The sequence below is a fragment of the Bactrocera tryoni genome, chromosome 3 (assembly GCF_016617805.1).
Source record: "Bactrocera tryoni isolate S06 chromosome 3, CSIRO_BtryS06_freeze2, whole genome shotgun sequence".
Taxonomy (NCBI): Eukaryota; Metazoa; Arthropoda; class Insecta; order Diptera; family Tephritidae; genus Bactrocera; species Bactrocera tryoni.
In genome coordinates, this window is record NC_052501.1 from 36,407,705 (window position 1) to 36,431,810 (window position 24,106).

General features: G+C 40.0%; 1 protein-coding gene across 8 annotated transcripts in view; it reads left to right on the forward strand.

Moving 5' to 3' along the window:
* Window positions 1-1,674: 1,674 nt before the first annotated feature.
* The window catches only part of LOC120772225 (protein Wnt-2), a 44,362-nt gene continuing 21,930 nt past the window's right edge, over window positions 1,675-24,106 (forward strand). Inside the window, exons 1-3 of one of the 8 annotated variants that reach the window (XM_040100711.1) lie at window positions 1,675-1,851; window positions 7,860-8,544; window positions 8,641-8,807. In XM_040100711.1, the coding sequence (XP_039956645.1) occupies window positions 8,752-8,807 (56 nt within the window). In that variant the 5' untranslated portion in view covers window positions 1,675-1,851; window positions 7,860-8,544; window positions 8,641-8,751. Of the gene's footprint in view, window positions 1,852-7,832; window positions 8,808-24,106 lie in introns of all 8 variants that reach the window. The other 7 variants (XM_040100710.1, XM_040100717.1, XM_040100713.1 and 4 more) reach the window with 7 other exon arrangements.

Sequence of the window (24,106 nt, forward strand, 5' to 3'; positions counted from 1 at the left end):
TTTTCGTAAACCCAACCGTTTAAAAGATATTAACGGTTGAAGTTTGATTATTTTTGGGACAATTTTTTATTTCTTATGCATTTTATAACTCAATGAAAAAAAATCATTATGAATAAGGTTTTTGTGGTTGAGAGGCTTTCTTAGAGGTGTCTAGGAACCTATTTTTCAGAGTACCAAACGAAAAAAAAAAATTTTTGTTTTTGATCCACCCTAATATGCATTGATCTATGACGATGAATATCTCGTAAGCGCTTAACTTAATCGAAAAATCATATGAGACCATTTTTATAGAGCAGTAAATTTCCTACAAAATTATGAGTTTCATCATTCATAATAATTTTTTTCATTGAGTTATAAAATTCATAAGAAATAATTTTCCCAAAAATAATCAAATTTTAACTGTTAATATCTTTTAAACGTTTGGGTTTACGAAAAAATCATAGTAGACCTTTTTTGTGGAGCATTCAATTTCCCACAAAATCTAAGAAACAAAATATTTTTTCAAGTAGTTGGAAGCGAGATATAATTTTTTCTATCTGATAATAAGAAAAAATAGAAAACTCTATGTAGGAGGACCTTCCCGTTACAATTAATAACTCATGTTTGGAGAGGCTTTCTTAGAGGTGTCTAGGAATCTATTTTTATATACACAAACTAGTCCCTTCGTTTTGAGATATCGAGATTTTTTTCATGAAGCTTCCTAATTGTCGGAAACGCCAATATCGGACCCCTTTGGCATATATTTGTTAAACAAACTGAACAATCGGAATCAATTCCATGTTTGGAAAGCTTTTGTATTTGGCGCGCTAACTTCACGAAATTGTTCCGATCGGATCACTATAACATTAAGCTGCCAAACAAACTGACCGATCAAATCAATTTCTTTAAGGGAGAAAATGCTTTTACTTGTTCTTCATACATTTCCAGAATATGGGGCAACAACGGACAAAATACTAGCTGTAAGATGGCTTCAGTCTGGCAGAAGGGTGCACCGATTGAGCGATATCAGTTCATAAATTTAACAGAAATAGGTAGACAGGCATGACTCCCATTAAATGATAAGATTTTATTCAAATTGGCATTATCGTTAGGAAAGGTTTTTTGTTATCGAAGAAAGCTTTCAACACATAAATAAGATAATTTTCATAACTATTTACATGGCTTTCGCGCCGACTATAATTATCCTCCATTTACACTATCCCTTATGAATACGTACATTTTTAAACCAATGAAATGCACCATCATTTTCCTTGACTTAATTCCGAGTATTTCCGTTTTGGTGCCTGGAATGATGAAGCAAATCAACGAGTCAGTAACACTTACTCATCACTTAATTAATAAAAAAAAAAACAACAACCATAGCCAATTAGAATCCATTCAGAATCCGCGCTTGACTCAAACACGCCAGCAACTATCGCAAACTAAGCGCGCAATCGCTTCTCCACTGCCAACAACCGCACACACCTGCTTACACTCATGCGCATAGAGCGCTCACAGGTGAGTTCGTGCGCTGCGCATGACTCGAACTTGAACTCTAAGCGCGCGTTCGAGCCCAAGTTGCACGCAAACACACACGCACAGCCGCCAAGCGAACCAACTAGACGACTGATCCGGCCATAGCGTTTGCCTGCTGACCAAAACATTCGATCCCAGTTGCCAGTTCCCGCACGACATTCGAACTGTTTAGAGGTGTTTCTGAACTGTCTTTCGGCAAACTAGTCGTGTGCTTGTAGACGCGGCTGATTCGCATTCATCGAACGCGCGAACGTTGAATAGAGTCTACCGTTCTTCTGTGTGTCTCACGTAAATAACTTCATGATGAGCTTCAACGGCATTTGACGGTTGAATTTTGTTAGTGATACAACTACTGTTTTATTGTTGCTACTGTTATTTTGTGAATGAGTGTGTGTGTGGCATCCCGCTGGTGCGAAGTCCTTAAAAAGGTTTTTAATTGTGCGAGGCGTGCAGTGCGTGACAATTTTATCACATTTTGCGCAGCACTTAGGTGGTGGTAGATGGTGCTCGTCGGCGGCTCAAACTGTTTTATGAGGCTGAAGAGTTGACCCGCGGTGGCGTCAAAGCCGCCAAACAGCAGCGCAATCGCTTTTCGGCGATTAAACACTAAGCGTTCGCCGCAGCTTCAGCAGCCAAATACTCGTACACATGATGACCGTGCTACCGCGTCAGCTTAAAAATGTGATTGGATAATTTATCTCGGCACATTAGCATATTTTGGTAGTAAGCTGTTTTCACCTGCTGTGCATTTGATGGGTTTGCATCAATTCTCGCGCTGCCGCCGCCGACGGCTTGACGAACACGCCATGGGTGAGCTGGCGCACCGCTTAGTAGGAGCTTGTATCAAGAAGAGGCAAAAGCCAAAACAAAAATAATAAAAACGCGCTGTGAACGCGCGGAATATGAATAAAATGGGAAACGTAGCAAATATAACATAATAAATAAATTAAATAAATCAACGCATTAAAACGAGATGCATGTGTTTGTATGTATGTACGGGCTGCTGGAGAACAACGCGCCGAACGGATGAGTCGCGATGAGCTCAGTTAGAAACCGCAGCGATCGCTGGCCAGCAATAAATGGCCTGAACTGGTTGCTGGTAGCCGCGCTGAGGGGCCACAGTAAAGCAGCAACTCTTTTTTATTATTTTATGATGAGTTATGTTTGCTTTGTTGTTGCTGACGAAGCGTGAACGCGATTTTGAAGCAGTGAAATGAAATAAATAACCAAATAAAGAGGCACGCCAAATGAGCGCACAACTGCCGAGATCGCGATTGCCAGCGAGCCGAAATGGAGATGAGACGCGCCATAATGTGGTTCGCTGCCACCCAACAGAAGGCTTAAAAACATTCACAACCCATATAGGCTCGCAGCTGTTCGCTGGGTGTGCTGAACATCACTCAGCGCGCTGCTGAAAAATAGACCAAATGATTTATGCTAATCCGCGGCGCACAAAGCGTTTGCATGATGCTCAGCGGGCCGTCGCGTCGATTCACTGTAGCGCGCTGCAACAACAACTCGTCACATTCATATGCAGATGGCCGAGTGTTCGGGACTGTTTGGTCGCATTCACTTGCCTGCTTGTCTGCACAGCCTCAATCTTAGTTAGCATAATGACTTAATAACTTTATGCATAGTTGGCCCCACTCGAATTGACACATATACCTTGCGGCCAGTTTGTGGCATGCCACATGATTTGTGAAACGTTGTTGGCCAATGTAAGCGAGTTGCGTGCTCGGCCGTGCGGGCTACTCCCAAATTAACGTGTGAATTCGTAACAGCATTTGCATAACGAACGAAACGTCCACTCCACGTACATACAAACATACACATATGTATAAAATATATAATATGACATATCTGCAATGAGGTTTTCGCAAAAAACTGACTTGAAGCTTTGGCTTTGATTTATACAGTCAAAGAATACAATTGTATGACATGATGTAGGCAATTAAATTCAGATTTCAGATTTTTACGGCCGCTTGATATACACAAGATCCATGTGGCTAATAACACCGATTAAGAAATTAAGAACATGTTATTACCGTTAAATTTAATGGCAGCAATAAACCGAAAAAACAACTTCTTGTGAATCGAATTGTCATTATTTTAAAAAACAACTTTGGTACCCTTAACAAATGCAAAATATTCCTTACAATAACTTATTTTTGGTCGGTCAGTTCCATGCCGAATTCGGTAGAGATATCGCGCCTAGTGAAAAGTTTTACATACAAATGCTTACGCGCTGAAATAGTAACATTGAAGTATGCGTGAAATGAAAGGAAAAATTAGTTTAGTTTTCGGACTTCATCGAGGTTATGTAAAAATCAAAGAACAAAGTGTTGTGGAGCATAGGCAAGTGTAAAATACAACAATAAACATAATGTGTTGCTAATGTTTAAAGAAAATTTTATGTGAGTTGAGTGTTCTATTGACACTCGCTTACGAAAAACCATATGAAAGAAAAAAATAAAAATAAAATGTGCTTACGATATTAATAGTGTTGACTTATGAAGAAATAAGATATTAATAATATTGCAATCAAATACGAAACTTAATATTTTTGCTTTTAACTGACTGAGCTTAAACTCCGTCACTGTGAAGTTATTAGCGTTGGTTAATGCAATGGCTATTTAAAGAATATCTTGGCTCTTACAAAATCTATAAATTAGAATATAACATGTCCATAAAGAAACTGTTTCATAAAGAGTTAGATGCTTCAAAATGAATTAACAGTCCCATTTCGTTTTTTTAGCCTACTATCATATCTTAAGCAAAATGCGTAGTACTCAACAGTTTTCTTAAGAAATATCCTCTTAATTTAAAACCTTTTGACCAGGTTTGATCTCCTTGAGCTTCCACACAACCCAAAAAACCAAAAACCGATTAAAGAAGGTGCATTCCAAAGTAAACAGAACTTAAAAAAAAAAACAAGAGAAAACGTTAACTCCGGCTGCACCGAAGGACAGGTGCATTTCTTTTAGTAACTATGTGTTCAGTTTGTATGGTAGCTATATGATATAGTTAACCGATCTGCACAATTCCTTCGGAGATTACATAGTTGCCTTCGAAAATAATCTATACCAAATTTGGTGAAGATACATTGTCAAATGTGAAAGTTTTCCATAAAAGAACTTGATTTCGATCGTTTAGTTTGTATGGCAGCTATATGTTATAGTGTTCCGATATCGACAAATGAGCAGCTTCTTGAAGAGAAAATGACGTTTGCAAAATTTCAAAATCTTAAAAATTGAGGGACTAGTTCGTATAGTGTTTTAACTCGTTGGCCGGTATGACCGACAGTATGCCGGTGCAAGCCTTTTAAATGGCCTCTACGTCTGCATATCGGTTTCCTTTAATGGGCAAATGCATTTTTCCGGAAAGGAAAAATTCGCATGGTGCCATATCAGGTGAATACAGGGAGTGGTTTGGTTAAAATGTGATTTTTGATCAAATAACCGGTCACAAGCGTCGATCGATGAGACGGCGCATTATTGTGCAGCAAACGCCAATTTTCATCTTCGCGATATTCGGGCCGAACACGTTGAGTACCAATACCAAACGATAAATAATAAAATAAATACCATACCAATACCAAACGATAAATAAATGCGATAAATCGATGTTTTAAAGATGTTCAACTCTATTTCCATGAATTTCAATGATAATTTCGGCTGATTTTTGATGAATTCACGCACAGTTTCGATGGAATTTCCAGTGATCACGGATTTTGATTGGCCCACATGTTGATGGTCATTTATGTCCTCACGACCACTTTGAAAACGTTAAACCACTCGTGCACTCAGCTACGGGATAGGCAATCAGCGCCATAAACTTTTTTCATCAATTAAAATGTTTCGGTAAAAGTTTTACCAATTTTAAAACAAAATTTAGTTTTGGCTCTTTGTTCGAAGCTCATTTTCGCACCGATAATACAAACATACTGACACTTAAAACGCAATAACTTCACTTCCAATCAAAGAAATGCCATGAAATTCCCACTGGAAAATTGATAAAGATAGCAGATTCTACCACACCAGTCGACATATAGTTCGCGCCACGAGGAGGCGCTAGATTCAAAAAGTCATGTTTACTTTGGAATCCACCTTGTAGAATGCATTGAAGGACGAAATGGTAACGATAACACATGGTTAGATACTTTTTGCTTGACTTCTGATATACTACATTGTGACAAAAGTACCCGGAAATTGTAAATAAAACGCGAAATATATAATTATTCATCAACGATTTTTCCAGTCTTCCACAATTCCGGCCGTTATTAATGGATGATCTCACGCAAACGTCTGTCCCTCCGGAACCAAATTCGTGATGCAAAGAAACAATGAATATCGAAAAAAGAAATGATCATCGCCTAGATTTTTGAGCGGCTTTGGCGTGTTTTTTTTTGGTTTCGGCTCGTTTTCTCTCCTCCATTCCGATGATTATTGACTTGTCAAAATCATAAACCCATGTCTCATCAGCAGTTATAACGCTCTCCATGAATGTGGAATCGGAATTTGCACGATCATCAATGATTAAAAAGATCTGTTTACGGTAGTCTTTTTGAAAAAAATTCAGCTTTACTGGGACGAGTCGAGCAAGAACGCGTTTCATACCCAATATATCTTCTACCATCATTCGAACGGAGCTCTCTTGCCATCTCTCTAATTCTTGCATGACGATTTTCAAGTAGCATATTTTAATATTTTCATCATTTGAAAATTAATGTTTATGTTAATTTTTTTTTTCTTACAGTAAAACTCGCTTAAATGCCTCAGCTAAAATTTCAGCTTTTTGAGATATTTTAAGCGCGTTTGGTGCTCAAAAGAGTCCACTTAAGTCCTTCAAAGCAAGTACTAAGCCCAAAAATTTTGGTTATTTAAGCGTTCTCGGTACATAAGCTGGCGTACTTAAGTGGGTTTCACTGTAGTCGAATTGATACAAAAACGACTGAAAGGTCAAGCTTAAAGCTGTCACCTTATATGGTGAAAAACATTTTAGCCCCTTATCTTTCAGCCCTCTATTATGAGCTGACTTGGAACATCTTTATAATCTTCAGGCAATGCTTTAATGAAGACTTTTGACGGTTTGCTATTTTGAATTACTTCTAAAAACTTTGAAACTTTGTAGCGCTCCAAGAAAGGGAAGTAGGATTATGAACTTTTTAGAATTTCTATTGTGTTTTCTTTTATTCTCTCAAGATTGACTGGATATTAATTCAAAATTGGAAAATAAATTTATGTTGGAATATGAATCAAGATTTTATACTAATGCTATTAATTTCTAAAAGTACAAAGGAGTGAAGAAGTGAGGAGTTTACAAGAGTACTTTTCGAATCGAATAATTACTATTGAGAAAGTAAAAACCCCGCATATTCTATCACCGTGGAAGTTCACAATAGAGGTCAAATATTTCGAATGCATCTTAAATCATCCCCTCCTTCCATTCATGACGTCACGCACCAATGTTTTTGTGTTAAACGCACTCCAAAATCGGCCCGAAATTATCGTAATCTATACTTTAATAATTTTGTGCTGTAATTACTCTAGTCGTTCAATTCTATATAAATTTCTCTTACATAAAGGCCATCCTTAGACTTTTTAATAAGATTTATCTGAAGACCTGCATTACTAAAACAGAAGCCATTTCCACGAAGTTTGTAACACCCGGAAACCAACGTCGGAAACCCCTGGAAGGATATGTATGTATAAACGAACAGCGTGACGAGTTGAGTCGATTTAGCCAGGTTTACACTCCCTTTCTTTCGAAGATGCTGCTCGGTGTTCGAAATCGCCGACACCGCACAACTATACCATATTTAAGTCCTTGTATGGAAACCCTTTTTAATTATCGATATATCTTCACGACATTTGGCTTTGATTGTTAACTAAGGCATTGGTGTAAAATCTACGAATAAATCTGAATCACTATAGCATATATCTGTCATACAAACTGAACAATCGGAAAAATTAAGTGCTTGTATGGAAAACTTTTACAATTGTTGAGATATCTTCACAAAATTTGGCAAGAGTTGCTAACCAAGTAAACGACTGACAGGCCTACATATATCTGTGATGGGTATCAAAGCTGCTTGCTTTTCTGTTATGCTTTTGAAAGATTTTTTAGTTATCATGACATGACAGATTTTATATGGTTTTTAATAAAATATTTTTTTTTTTTTTTGGAAAAATTTAGAAGTAGCTTGAGATCGTAAGCCAAGTGCGGGTGTGCTTCTTCGGAAATTTAAAATTATAAATATTTATGCGTAATGTTGTAAAACGAAAAATAGCAATAATAACAAACTAGTTTTTCTACAGTGAATTAAAAATATTAATAATTTACAGTTATAAATGCACATACCTACGGCGCATAGTCAAAATACAAAGAAACAGTCATATATCAAGCCACATTTAATATGAGCACATAAACAATTTGTAAGAAGACACACGCGCGAAATTTCCAACTAAAAGCCAGCACTTAAACGCTTCCACATAAATAACTAATACTGTTGCTGTTTAAAGTGCAAGCCAAGCGCCGCGATAGCGAACTGATATACTGAAGCTGCAGGTGCAAAAATTAAAACAAAAAAAAAAAACAAAAACGTAAAGCGCAAATATAATCAGCAACGAATCTCGCACCTTACCGTACGCGGCCAACAGCGAACACACAATTTTCGTTGTTATTGTAGGTGCTTTTTTTTTGTACTTGTTGTTGCTGCGAATTTCACGCATGAATCTTGCGCGCATCGCTTGCTGCCCATGCGCTGTGCGTGAATTCTAACAACTTCCAATTTTACCAGCAATATTTGCAACAACAACAACAACACCAACGACCAGCGAACAACAAGCAACATTTACTTGTGCGCGCAATCAACGCAACAACAGTGGGCCAGCCACTCCAATTAGCGTCCGAATGCCCAGCTTAACGCCGCCATTCGACGCCCAAACGCCAAACTGTGAAATCCGAAGCGTTTAGCAATTTCACATTCGCCGGGAAATGCGATCAACACACGAGTACTATATGCTTAAAGTAATAGTAATAGAAAAATCATAATAGAAAAATCATAAGCGCATACAAATATATTCCATTTTACATAAGAAACTAATTTAAAATTTGTTTAAAAAGTGCCCATGAATTGAGTGAGCGCGGAGTGCGTCAGTGCCGTGGTTGTTGTGGTACTTATGTGTAGTGATACGATGCGATTGCCAGACGCACACACAAAAACGCTGCGAAGAAATGTGGAAAAATCGTAACAAGCTCTTAATATTTCTGCTTTGGATCATGGAAATAAGGTGAGTGACATTGAAAGTAGGCATTTGACTATATACTATATATATATATATATACATATGTATGTATGTGTGTACTTAGCACACCAGCTGTTATGCGTGCGTGCTTGAAGTCAAGATTTGAGCGACCACGGAGTAGTACACCAAGGTTATTAGCTCATTGGCTCGGTACGCGCGAAAACTGAAGTTGCACTTGTGCAATTCTAGATTTAAGCTGATTAATTGAGCAAAGGTATTGCTAACACTAAATTGAGTGCTTGATTATCGACTTTTCGGCAAGAATGCTGTGCTCTGCTGAAATCTGTTACAAGGACATTCTGTGTCATAAAATGTATACTTATGTGAATTAAGTCTTCAAATCGCCACTTAGCCGCTCATTAAGCCCGAGCTCTGCTCTCTTGTCCAAATATTTGCACGAGAAGGCGAAGGTATACCGTTAAAATCAATGCCAGCTAATTTGCAGATACCATATTAAAGTGGCATAATCGTTGCTACTCAACTTAGACCAGTTATACCAGTACCCACGTCTTAGCAAAACGAACACGCACATCACTTGCTGCGAAATATTTAATTCAATATCATTTACAGCACTGAATTTTTGTGTGGACAATCAAATATTAAAGTTGACAATTTCATTCTTCTTCTTTATTGGCGTGAGCGGTTCACGCGGTTATAACCCAGATTACAACAGCGCGCCAGTCGTTCTTCCTTTTCCCTGTTTGGCGCTAATTGGAGATTCTATGTGTAACCAGGCCCTTATCCACCTGGTTACTTCAACGGAGTGGAGGCCTTCCTCTTCCTCTGAGTGCTCTGCGGGTATTGCGTCAAGTTCTTCTTATTCATCGTATATCTCGTACAGCTCCTCATTCCATCGACTGCCGTATTCACCGTTGCCAATGCGCACGAAAACTTGTAACGTCGACTCATCAGAAGTTGTCATCACCCATGCCTCTGCTCCATATAGCAGGACGGGAATAATGAGTGACTTACAGAGTTTGGTCTTTGATCGTCGGGAGAGCACTTTATTTCTCTATTGCCTTCTCAGTCCGAAGTAGAACCTGTTGGCAAGAGTTATTCTGCGTTGGATTTCGGAGCTGACGTTGTTGTAGGTGTTAACACAGGTTCCATGATAGAGAAAATTATCTACGATTTTGAAGTTATGACTGTCCACAGTGACTCCCCCTGCGGGTACGGGGGGACCCCTCCGGGTTCGAGGGGAAACCGAATATACCCGCGGTAAGGCATGCCTGTCGTAAGAGGCGACTAAAATCCTGGCCACCAGTCCAGGGCTGTATGGAGGCTCAACTGGTCGTAGTTTCGGCTACAAGGTCAATACCAAAGATTTTAACCTGGTACCACGGGGAGCAGTAGCCCCTGGAGTTCGCTCCAGTCTGCTCATTGGGTTTGGCCCTTTGTGGAGATTCGTGGTGGCTGTGGTTAAAACCCAAATGCGGGTAGAACTGACGTTTTGTTGGTTCGATGTGGAGTTGCATTGCAACCGGGTGCCGGACCCAAAGTACGGCAGAGGTTTTAGATGGCCCTCGAGCCCTACCAAGGTGGTTAGTGTGTCCTTACCGCACTGCCAATTGGTACTGAAAATCCTTACCCAATTTTCAGGGCGCTGATCGACGCATTGTATTGATCCGTTGTGCTTTTGAGCACCGTGGAGTTAAGCTTTACATAAGCAGGATCCCACGTAAAACACGTTTGACAGTTGTCCACAGTGACGTGGGAGCCAAGTCGCGAGTGCGACGACTGTTTGTTTGAGGACAGGGCCAGTTTCGTCTTGGTGGCTGGCATTAAAATAGCAGTATATGTACTGTTCCGAAGTGCAGCTTCCTTCAGAAAGCTGTGTATTCATTTTGGTAGCCAAGCGGCTATACTGACTTTGAGCGTGCTGTCTGTGCGCTCAAAACTAGTCAAGGAGTGCTTAAAACCGCGCTTTCAATAACAACAAGCTACTCCCATATTAGACTTGTATGCGTTCCCGGTCACAGCAGAGTCCCCAATAACCTAATACCCCAATTTTATCAGATTGGAACTGGAACTTGTACGGCGCGAGATGCTTCTGGTCCAGAGTGAGGTTTTAGTTGTTCTGACTGGCCACTGTCCAATAGGTTCACACGCGTGACTATATTTTTTGTGGGAGTTGTTTGGTGAGAGGCGAGGTGGAATCATATTATCACTTTCTTTTCTATTGTACTGCTTTTGCCAGACTGAGTAATAAATTTTTCGTTTGGTGAACCTATCAGCGTGGCTGGGATTGATCTTACCTGCCTTAACAGATTTATGGTGAGTTCAAGACGTTTCGTCGATCAATGAGGATCTGTTGATCCACGTATAGAACTTTATGGGTAACTAAAATGACAGACATCTGTATATGTGAGATCCATTGATTACGAATCCTATGGCCCAAGCGAACCTATCTTTGCGACTCGCATACAGCAAAATATTTATTCTTAGTTAATCTTTGGTTCACCTTAGTTTTATTTGTGAAAAGTGTTGGCTGTGGTTGTTCGAGCTTAAAACGAAATATTTCTTCGTATCATTCGAGAGCTTCAAAATAGGACTTCTATTGCAATTCCTAATACTGTGTTTGGGACATTTATCTGAGCTAGCAGCTCTAGTAGCGAGAAGGTAAAAATTGCTGTCAGACCGTCTGACTGACTGTCCACGCAAATGGCTGCTTCTGTATTTTCCCGAAGCGGTTCGTAAAACCTTTTTTTCTGTTTTTTAAGCTGCTTGCGCAGCTCTGTAAATGAAAAATGAGACAGATGTGGGACAGCAGACGTTTTTTATTTTAAAGAAATATCACTTTCTTAAGAAACACAAATCTTTTAAGATAGTAAAAATAACTGTATTTTGGTCTGGTCTCATTTTTGGCTTATAAAACTATGTCTCCGGCACGATGCTAATGAGGTGATTTAATGGCGCTAATTTATTCGTAATGTTTAAAATTAAAACTCAAATAAATATGAAGTTGACAGCAAGCACTAATTTGCATACTAAATAACAGTACATCGCATGCGTTGTCGTCAAAATCAATTAAGTTTGATTTATTACATTTTTAGCAAATCATCAGCTCGTAAGCCAATTTGTGTTCGGCAACATGTTTATGAGCCCATGAATTTCCATAATATTTGTTAACACAAAATGAAAAATTAACAAACGAAAAGCAAAAAAAACTAACATAACTAAATATAACTAAAACAAAAGTGCGCATTTTTAACGCCCAAACACCGAAAACCGATTCGGCAGCCGGAGCTCGAACCCGGCGCGATTGTCGTTTGTTGGTTTGTCAATGGCGTTGCCGCAATCACGTCCACCCCCGCTGTCGCGCCATTCACATCACTCACTTGCTGCCTAGACGCTGTGTCTGTACATCCGACATTAGACAAGCCTCAGCGACTCGTGCACCGAAATGTTGAGCGTATAAAAATGAAACATCGAAAAAGGTAAAACCTCATTAAAATATCCAATTAAGCTGGCCAACAAGCAATAATTTAAGTAAATTTCTATTTCCAACGAAAAATCAATTTTCCACCATTACCACATCAAAAACCTGCCATTCATCCATCGCTCCATCGCAACAACCGACCGACCGGCCGACTGCCGTTCAGCAGCCGACAAGGCAGCCTCTCAGCCTACAATTCTGCCAACGAAGCCGCGCTTGTCGTACAGCCGAAAAGGTAAACAAACGCGCGGCGGCAAGGGCTTGAATTTTTCTAGTATTGATGCCTCTGCGAGCTTCGGATAGTTGGACGGACCTGTAATCATCCATCATATTGTTTGCGTGTTTGTTAGCGTCGCGCGTCAGTTTGTACGCCTGTCAGCTTGTCGATTTAGCTATTCATCTGTTCATTGCATTTGTCGCGTGAGTGCTTGCATGCCCTCCGACGATCTGGCGTGCTGACGGCCGGTGAATGGCAGTTTACCAGCGCTTCGACGAGGCACAAGCTCTACGTGTGTACCTTTCATTGAACTACACACGCTTACAATCCTTCCAGCAGGCATTCCACTATCTAATTGCCCGCCAAAGCCATTCAATACGGCAATTGAAATAAAAGTGCTCCGCATCTGCATGACAATTCAACAATAAGCCATTATGTCAATTAGATCGATGGGTGAGAACTGAAGAGCGGAATAGGCGTAGTTCGGCGGAAATAATTGAAAGGCTTAACATTTAAAACACCAGCTAGGAAAAACTATTCCAAAGTGTGCCTGGGTCTGTAAGAAAATTATTGCTATGATTAATCTCAATTTATAAACGATTGAGATTTCCAGTCAATCAGTTATGCCAAGAAATCTTTCGTGACCCGTTTAGCATGCCTGGGTTAAAACAAAAAGTTACTAATAACAATCGCAATCGAAAAGTTGGTCCTTGTATTTATCAGATGAATTTCAGCTAGTCCTTTAGCGAAGGTGCAATCGCCAATTATTGTGTTTAAAAAAATGTTTTTTCTCTGACAAAAAGTATACGAGTGACAGAAGGCCAGGAGAGTCATTAGCAGTCTTTAAGAAATTTGGCAGCTTTATACCTCCACCAAGCAATTTTATCAAAAGTTAGCAATAAGGTTCTCACATAGGTATAGACTTGTCCCCTAGGCAACATTAGCCAGTTTTGAAAGTGACAAGTGATTAATGTGTGTTTGATTTTACTCTCCGTTTACTGCTACCTGTCGTCTCTCTAATTTGTTTTAATTTGCATTAAAATGCATTCATTCAGTTTTTCAAGTTCATACTTCTCATATTACTTTAAATGCACTTGACCTTGAAGTCGTAAGAGAGACACTTAATCTTATTAGTGTTTTCCACTTCAAAAAGGTTTTCTCAACACGGCTTATATTCAGTGCGCAGTAGTATTTTCCATATAATGAAAATCCGTAACCAAATTGCAAGATTGCGAAGCAGATATGGCCAAAATATGACAAAGCAAGAACTAAGAACTTTTAAATAGCTCTGTGAAAATATATATAGACTTATAGCTACTATAACGAATCATTAGCCATTTGAAGAACAGGCGTTACAAGAACAGGTTATTGTGGCAGATGTAAACTTGAGCGGACTAAGGAAAGAGTTCTAATTCTTCTCCCGCTAATTGAGTTCGAAGGAGAGGACTTTACTTCTCAATTGCTTGCGTTAAATTTCGAGCCAAGCCGCGAGTGCGACGACTGTTTGTTTGATGACAGAAGATATTTTGTCTTGCCCTCGTTCACTACCCATTTGCTTCGCTTCCTTATCCAGTCTGTAGAAAGCAGAACTAACGCCGCGGTTGTTGAGGCCAATATTATCAATATCATAGTCGTACGCCGGCAGCTGCACACTCTTATAGAAAATTTACATTCTCTATTCAGGTCTTTAACTCGAAACCAGGAGTAGATTGAAAAAGTCCCACAATAGGGATTCGCTTTGTCTGAAACCCTGTTTGGTATCGAAAGACTTGGAGATCTATTTTCCGATCCTGATGGAGCTTTTGGTATTGCCTAACGTCAGTTTACACAGCCGTATTAGTTTTGCGGAAATACAAAATTCAGACATAGCTATCCTCTTTTTCAAGACTTGGCGTATGGTGAATATCTGTTCAGTTGTTGATGTTCCAGGACTGACAGAACTTGTTAACAGTGGGCTTTCATTTTACCAGATTACGCATTAGCATTTGAAGCCCAGCTTTTCTAAGTCTTTTGCTACCCTAGGTGCAACTTTCGTGCAAAATTTATTCAAATGGTCGCTATCTACTAATGCGATTAAGGTCTGCAATTGCAATATTAGACTTAAGACCATACTAAGAATTTTTCCGTTGCAGGGTCACAATATTTAAAAGATAATTAAGATTCCCTCCAATAGAATATATGCCTAAAATATGAGCGGAATTAAAAAAAGTAAAGACTTTCATTGAATAAACTATTTAAATTTCGAAAACATATTGAATATTACGAAAAAATATTTTGTAAATATTTTAAAGTTTTCTTTGAAACAATTTGAATACACAGCCAGTGACTTTTAGTGTCCAGTATTTCATAAACAAGGCATATAACATTTGGCTGCAAGTGAAGTTAAAACGAATGCAAAACTGCTTTGTGGAAAAGACTTGGCTACATTGGTGTAATTACCACACTTGCCTGAACTCCTTGCGCTGAGAATTCAGCACACAAGGCTGACACACGGCTAAGATCAGACGCAAGGGCACAGACATAGCGATCAAGATCACTGGCGACAGCGGTCACGACAGCAGCCGCGATGACGCGCGAAGGCGACAGCGCCAGCTACGACTGATGGCGTTGAACGTTGAAATCGTTGGTGATGATGGAAATGCTAAATGGCTATATCTTAAATGGGGAGCAAGTTGCCTTTTAAGCAGCAAAATATGTATTTATGAAAAAGCCTTTGTTTTCTCTTTAAGCAAGACTTTAGGTTGAAGATGCATAAGACTATATGAAGACTATATATTGCAGGAACATAGAATTACTAGAAAAGCGCCAGCAAAAAGTCTGTAATGCTTGTAACAATAACAACAAAACGAGGCCAATTTGGCCGTAGCGGCTGAGGTAAAAGGAACGGTTCTACCAGAGTCAGTGGGTAGCCCTAACTAGACAACGTGCAGTTTTAAAAATAGCGCAGACAGAGAAAGGCCCTCAATCGGTGTTATTTTACTTCTTTATGCCTTTTATCAATTCGCCGCTCCAATATTCAGCCTACCCGCTAGATGCGGTACACGGCAGTTGGCGTCTTGTCGTGTCCAAATGTCGGCGAATGTCGTCCAACTGTTCGTCAACTCGTCAGGCAGCCGTCCAACCAGTCACTTGGACATTTAAGGCATTTGGCAGCCGGAGCAACAGCCGAAAAGGCTGCATGGAATGCAGGGCAACTGTTCGAGGTTCGGTGCCTTTAAGCTGTGGCACAAACAGCCTTTACTTGCTGCCCAACAATGGACGCATGCGCTGTTTGTTGTTGCAGTTTATTCGCTTTATTATTGTTGTTGCTATCAGGAAATGTCTTCGTTGGATGCACAATTCATCTTTCTTTTCTGCTCCGTTGCTCCGGTCGCACTAACAATGCTCGTAAAATTGCTATGCCACGTACAATAAAACAACAACAATAACAATACATTAATAATACATAGTTGTAACAACTGCAAATCAGCAATATTGGCAACTCGGCGCAGCTGCAGTCGCACGTACTGTGCAATTTCGCTCAACCAGTCGCTCGGCGATCGCATGCAATCGCTTGATATCGAGGCGAATCGAAAGCTCATTGCTAGTGGCTGCGGCTGTGGCTGGTGCTATGAATGGGCGGGTAATGAGAATGAGGAGCAGCAGCGTTGCAGCTTCCACGGTGGTGCATGTCCACGGCTGAGATATGCCAATAATGAGCTCCTAAGAAACTATTTATGTATCTTTGCTTTGTGGTTTTGTTGCTTACGAAGCTGTCGTTCGTTAGTTACGTACTTTTACTCGTTAAGCAAATATCCGCAATACAATGTGGACGCAACCTTCCGTAAGAGAGTTGAGGCAACAAATTGAATGTTACTGAATTGGACATAAACATATGGTCAGCAGTAATGTTAGTTTTGGTCTCATGAGGATAAACTCTCCCAGTTTTATCGAATATGAAACTTTTTCGTTATAATAAGGGTACTTTTAGTACTCTCTCATGATGAAAATTGAATATGGTCAAAAATTTTCAAAACAGTTTTACTGAAACTGAAAACTGTCTTTCTATAGTGGTTGAGATATTGGGTGGAACCAGAGCGAAGAAGGCCTTAAAAACAAAAAAAATTATGTTCTTATAGCGTTAAAAAAAGATCGTAGCCCTTATTGTAAAGATAAATGGATAACAAATCGTCAATTTCTTATTAGGTTATTTTTTGGTAGGAAATGTAGAAACCCGCGATACGAGATAAAATACGAATATGTCTCCTTAATAAATATCTTATTAAAACCTAGCAAAGACAGTCTCACCGCAATTGATGTTCGAACTGGACACTGTCCAATAGGTTCATCCGCGGGACACACTTTGCCTAACCTGTATGGTCACTTACTTCTAATTTGTCCTGGTTTTGCTAGACTTAGATTGAAATTTCGGCGAACCCAGCGTAGTGGCTGGAATGGATATTAACTGCTTTAACAAATTTTTGATAAGTTCTAATCGCTGGGTCAAACGTAATTCACTTTTAGGAGCTTATGGGTAACGCAAAGACAAACATCTATCCAAGTGATATCCATCGATTAGGATCAGCCCCACGACCTAACCTAACCTATCTTATGAAAATGTGAACAAAAGTATTCAAATTCTTTAGTCCGGGGCCGAAGTACAATTCAAAGTCGACTCTTTCAAACGTATAAAATAATTTAGGACGTTGAACAATTCCCATGAACAGGGACACTGTACGTTCCAACAAGTTTTTATGTTTCGAATCGAGCATTGCTTTCAAATTGAAGGATATCGAAAGACGATAATAATATCAGCAACTTATTGGTCAAGCCTGAGCAAAAGAAAATTATATAACAATTCGCTTTAAAAAAATTCAAGAGTTTATTTTAACTCAGCTTCGGTCGAAGCGGACTTGGACAACTATCCTTTTAGTACTAAACAGAGTAATATACATTTTTGGTCTGCAGGTATCGCCGCCACTTTTACTTTTTGAACGTCCACGTTTTCAAAATAACCCAGAAGGACTTTGTAGTGTGTTGTAAGTACCGTATATCCAAAAGTACATACATATGTTGTTAAGAAGTTCAATTGGCGTGGGAAAGTTTCACTTAACACATGCGATGTTATTTGGAAACGCATACTTACTATGTACTTATGCATTTATCTAGTGTTGGAGTAATATTAGGGTGGGTACAATTATTTATTTTTTAGTCCCTAGCAAAGGCAAACAAGGCTATAACCCATTTTGCGTGAAATCCAGAAGTATCTTGGGAAACAGTGCAGCTGTGGAGAGTGTCGGCAGGAACAAGCGACTTCACATCTACTGCGCACCAGGTCACAAGGCATCGAGGGTAATGAAATAGTGGACGAGAATGCCAAGAGTTTCTACCTAGTAGCAAAATTGCAATAGTTATAAGTAAAGCGGTAGATCAGAAATAGACAAAGCTCCTACTGGCACTCGAAAAGCCACAGTTAAGGCACCCATCTGTAGAAATGGGTTGACAGATCGACTAGACGGCAGGGAATGTCAAGAGCAGGAAAGCAGGGAGCATCTACAGTGCAGTTATCCCGCATTGACAAGACAAGGTTCCAGCTTTTGGTGAGTCCCATTGTATGTGACTCTGGAAGAGGTATCGTTAGTTGAAATTTGCATCAAGCGCAGGCATCTTAAAGAATGACTACTACGTAACGGCACATTATTTGGTATCGCTAAGAACAAAAACTGGGCTATGCGTGTCTCTTCAGCCTACCAAACTAACCTAATTCGTAAACTCTTTTGAATGCGCCTCGACCTCGAAAAGCTTTCCTAGCATATTACACAAGCGAAAGGGTTGTTAGAAAATTTAGAAACCGAAGAATATTTAGGTTATATCAAAAAGGAATAGCGCAAGATATCGCCATAAAATCAACCAGATGTTGTTGATAACACGGCAGAGGGCCGCTGACTAAGTAAAAGTCAAAGTTTTGTAGAGAAGATCTTTTCATAGAAGATCGATGTTGAGATATTTTCCATTAAGATGGCGAGTGTAAACTGAGTTCATGTTTGGACCTAAACGGTCAAATTTTTAGGCGCCTAATTGTGGATTGATTTTGATTTCAACACAGTTTTTGAAAAAAAGGGATTAGAAAACTGAACTGAATTGGAAAACAGTGAAGCAAAGAGTAGGACATCGATGAAAATTCCGCCCGTGCCCGAACTCTTAGAGGGGTCCGGTATCGTCCAACAATATTTTACAGATTTATTTCGATAACAATTTACTATAATCATCCACTAGGCCCTGTTTTCTCACCGCGCCCCTTTTGAAAAAATATGGTGCTGTCACCGAATTCTCAAAGAATGCCAATTCTGAGAATAAAGCTCTACTTGAAACTATATGAGGGTACGGTAATTAATTATTGCTCTATAGAATGAAAATATAGAGCCAACTTCTCTTTAAAGTAATTCTCATAAGTTTCTGTCCCACCTTAATGCGCCTTTATGTACGGCCACTAAGCGAGTACTGGGAAAAGCTTCAATCATTCCAAAGTCGTAAACAATAATTCAGCAGCACCGCCGTGGTCGGACTAAATGCCTCATTTCGGGCTTTTAGTGTGCGGCCTACAATTTATCTGATGCGCATAAATGAGTGATTCCTTCAAAATGCACGAACAGAAATGCATAAAAACCAATTTACACCGAGCTGGAGTATTTCTGTTATGTGGCTTTTGCTGTTGCTTTTGTTATTGTTGTTGCTGTTGCAACCGAAATCGGTAAGTTATGCGCATATTTACTCGTACTAACCTTAAACAGACGCTGGCAACGAGCAAAAAGTGGCAGCTTGGAGCTAAGCGCATTTGAAGATACCAGCCTTTTCAGAGACACTCACACACACATACATATACTCACACTGTACTCCGTTGCAGCATTCCTCGAAAGTTCACACAGCACAAACTTATACGTTTTTGTGTGCTTGACTGTAAGTGTTCCCATCGCGCCTTTCTTGTTGGAGTTTTCCTTTCGGGGCAGCTTCACTTTTCCATTGGGAGTTCGTGGTCTCGTCTTTTGTTCAGCTATTTCTGTGCAATATGACCATTTAATCGCGAACAAGCCGCTAGAGCAAACACGAAGAAATGAAGCAATGAACAACATCGCTACAGCTGTTGCTGCCACAACTGCCACAATTGTTGGCTGCAAGGCGGTAATGCGCTGGTTAGCTTATTATTATTGTTGTTGTTGTAGACTGCATTTTTGTTGCCAACCATTTGCCGATTTGTAGTCAGTGATATTTATCACACCGCTGGTTGCTGCGCATGCGCCTTCTGCGGCCGCTGTGGCATGTTGTCGTTGCCGTCATTGTTGCAACAACAGAAAAGGCATGTAATTCAAATGAAAATGCTTGTACTCACAACTCAAAGCCGATCAGTGCAGCGCAGCACAGGAATCGGCGTCCGTCGTCGTCGTCGTCGTCGATAACAAATAGCCGTAAAAACGATTGGTATACTAATGTTTTGTAAGGCGCAGCGATCGATGCGCCGAATTCCAACAGTCGGACGCGAGCTGCGAGCGTTATTGCAATTATAAAGCAAACAAAAGTGTAAACGCCAAACAAACAGGCAACAAACAAGCGTAATAATGGATTTTAGAAGTTAAACATTTTTAGTGGAATGATAAAGTGCTGCAACGGATTTTATCATTGCCATGGACTTCCTTCTTTTCGCCGCCGACGGAGTGCACTGCGCGAAAAGGCAGACCAATTAAGTAATTTTGAAACATTTCTATACCCATTTGACAGCTTAAAAATGCCCTGGTTCTAAAATTTCAACCAAGTCTTCTATTGCAGAACAGAAAACACATATGAAAAATATATAATATCACACACAGAGCTTAGGATAACCCCGATATGATAAAAAAATAAATGAAGAGATCACTTCTGCGAAATTCCACGAATAAAGTTCTCTTCATCTTAGACCATTCCTCGAAATGCGAGGTAATATAAAAAGAAAAAAAAAAAACACAGACAAGTTGTTATAAACTTAAGAGGAAGTCACGGCTTCTCCATTTAGGCCAAAGCCATGAATGGTAGCCTTGAGAACTACGCTTACTAGGTAACAAACCTAAACTGAACAAAACTTTAACTTGAGCACACAACTAACCTCAAAATTCGTTTTCAAGGGCATATAAATAAAGTTGTAGAAAATATATTTCTTTAATTCAGATATCTAACATATTCATTCAGTTAGGTTAGGTTATGTGGTCGATCTTAAGAGGTATTGCACTTCGAGTAATTGATTATAAAACCATCACAAAAAGACAAAGAGCTTCGAGCCTATTTTGTTGAGACGGCTAATGTCTTCATGTTCACCGAAGGTAAGACTGCCGAGCTGTCTTGCGATGGCTGCCAGCTTTCGGAGTGAATATATACCTCTTTGAAAGAGGCTGCGATTATTAGCAGTACGTTTGTGGTGATTTTAATAGCAGCCACTTCTGCCTGAAAACCAATAAAGTGGTCTGTGGGACCTGAAGCTAAGACTGATAGAGAGCTCCTTACAAAAAACTCCCATCCAACTAACATTATTCAACTTATAACCAATTACTGAATCAAGGGTGATTTAACTTGTCACGAAAGCAGTGCGACAAAGTATACAACGTGTTTCATAACGTACATATGTTTTCCGAATCTTTGGATCCGGAGTTTGAAACTTAATAATTTTATATACAAGTACTATGGAATATACTATACAACAAGCAGGAAAGGAAAAATATTTTAGAAGCATGTCGTCCTCTTTTGGTTATATGAGGGCAATTTTTGTTGGATGTATTTCCCACTACATTAGAGTCTATATAGTTCTTATATTTAGCTTTAACTTTTTGGAAAAAGAAATAATTACGACACATTATGACCGTTATAATTATTACTGTTATTATCGGACATATGTGTCTTCATATATACAGGTAGACACTACCTACGCGGTTATAGCCGAGTTTACAACATCGTACCAGTTGTTAGTCCTATCCGCTGATTGGCGTCGTTTTGGATATTCCAAATGTAGTCAATGTCGTTATACTATTGTGAACAAAAAATAAGGTGACATTGTATTTATTTTGAAAATTCTTAATTTATTCTTCCAAATCAATTTCATCCCCTTCAAAGTAATCCCCTCCCGATGCAATGCACTTATGCCAACGGATTTTCCAATCTTCGAAACACTGGTTGTAGTCGCTTTCCGGGATGGCCTTCAGTTCCGTCTTCGCTGCGGCTTGAATCTCCTCTATCGTATAGAAACGGTGTCCCCGGAGCGGTCTTTTGAGCTTGGTGAACAGCCAGAAGTCGCACGGCGCCAGATCGGGTGAATACGGTGGTTGCGGAACGATAACGGGTTGAGTTTTTGGCGAAATGATCACGAATTACGAGGGCAGTATGGGATGGCGCATTATCGTGGTGTAAAAACCAAGAATTGTCTTTCCACAATTCCGGCCTGTTTAGGCGGATAGCGTTACGCATAACGTTCAAATAATATTCCTTGTTGACTGTTTGACCGGTTGGAAGGAATTCATAATGCACAACACCACGATAATCGAAGAAAACAGTCAACAGAAGTATATCTCATACAGCTCATTGTTCCACTAAAAGCGATACTCGCCATGGCCAACGCGCAAAGCACCATAAATCTTTCGCAGAACTATTCTCTCGAAAACTCGTAACGCCGACTCATCAGATGTTGCCGTCGTCCTTAAATCAGGAAAATATTAGTAAGAAGAGGTGCCAACCACTTAAAAGTTAACATTAATTAAAGCATCGGTTTTACTACACATACCGCAAACAGAGAGAGGGGTTAGGATTAAAAAAGTTTTAAAACAAAATTTCCTCCTTTTTGAAAATATAAGGTTCCTTGAAATTAGTTTTACCTTCTACCTAAGCCTACATATATTTACTCACCCAATAAATTGGTGAATTGGTTAAAAGTCCTTAATCTTAACTGTACCATATCCCTGTGTTTCCATTGACCCAGCAACGTAAAACTCGTTTTTCTTCACAATACTTGAATTACGCCTCACTTTCGAGAGTGTACTCCATTTCCCATTCGAAATCTTTCACTCGTCGTTTGTTTTGCAGCGGCAGCTGAATGCGAGATAAAAGTATCTAATAAAAACATAGATTTAAGGCATAAACACCGCGCATACTTTCCATGATCCATAAAGATACAACGCGCGCGCGCACACACACACAAACACATGCAGCCGCGCCACTTTGTTGTGCTTTGTTACTTAAATATACGGATTTTTATGTTGGCATGTCCGCTATTAGACAACAAGACAGGCGCGATCGGCCCAGTCAGTTCGGCTTCCATGTGCGGCTGCGCTAGTTAGTAATTACCGACCAATGCGACCGGCATCGGGATACACCCCACAACAGCAGGCGATCGCCGCTCATTGAGCCATAACAGAAACCCAAACGCTTGCGTGCCGTTCATGAGCGCAATTGTTCGTGGTGGTGGTTAGTTGATTGTTGTTGTTGTGGTCGGTAGTGGTTTTAAGCGCGGACTCGCCGTGCTTTCGTTTACGCGCGCCAATTGACGTTGCGGTGGGCCGGACGCTGCAATGCTGCGCGCATTCTTCCACGGCTTCGAGTCCCCAGCTTCATCCGGCTACATACTCATATGTGTGTGTGTACATACGTGTGTGTGGAGATTGGCGGTAATTGCTGGTCGTGGGATTTTTACCTGCTATTATTGGCACATGCTCCGTGCGCGTATACGACTGTAATAGGCCGTCGTTGTTGTTGTTGTCCTTGGTGAGCGTTGTGCAATTGTAATGTGCAGCAGAATTATGTGATTGTGTTCGGTGTTGTTGTTGATGACTATTACACGCATTAAAATTATATTTGAAGACTGCAACACACCGTTAATGACATGCTCATATGTACATAGATGATATGGCATCCCCCTTCAGAGTGCACTGGCCCGTGAAGGAGAACGCGCGAAAACGCGCCTGTGCACTTCAATTTGCCAGATAATAGTCATATTTTTTACGGATATTAGCCACTCTACTTGAACGTTAAGATTTCTAGCTTGTTTTCAACGGCCGCTGCTTGCCACTTAATGTGCGCGCAGGCACGCGTACTGTCAGCAAGTTGACGGGTGGTTTGCGCGGCCGGACGGCGGCTGCGCTGCCAAGCCGCGAGTGTCGTGCTTAATTGGTATATGAAACAGTCGTCAGCGGCGATCGCGTAAATTACGTGAGCCTCTCTTAATCCATATTTAATGATCGCTACTCGCTGAACGCCTCAATTCCAGCAACAGCTGGCACTCGGGCAGACGGGCAGACGGCGCAATGTCATTTACATATGACTTAATTTAATGCTTGTAAACGCGTTATGATCACGGCAATTAAATTGTTGAAATTCTGGTTTCGATGTCCATTCAATCAGCGCCGTGAAATTTGAAGTGCCCTTTGGGGTCATGTGAGCATTTGATGCGTCTGCGCTAAGTGCTTTATTTGTTTGCCTAATGGCCTCATTGAGTTGAATAAGTACACACATATGTATGTATGTTTATTTGATGTGGGTGAGTTTTTGTGTGTGAATTCTTATGTATGAAATCTAATTTACGAAGCTTTCAGTTATATTTGATGGAGCGCTTTGTTTATATAAGAGCGTTTACAATAAATTGGC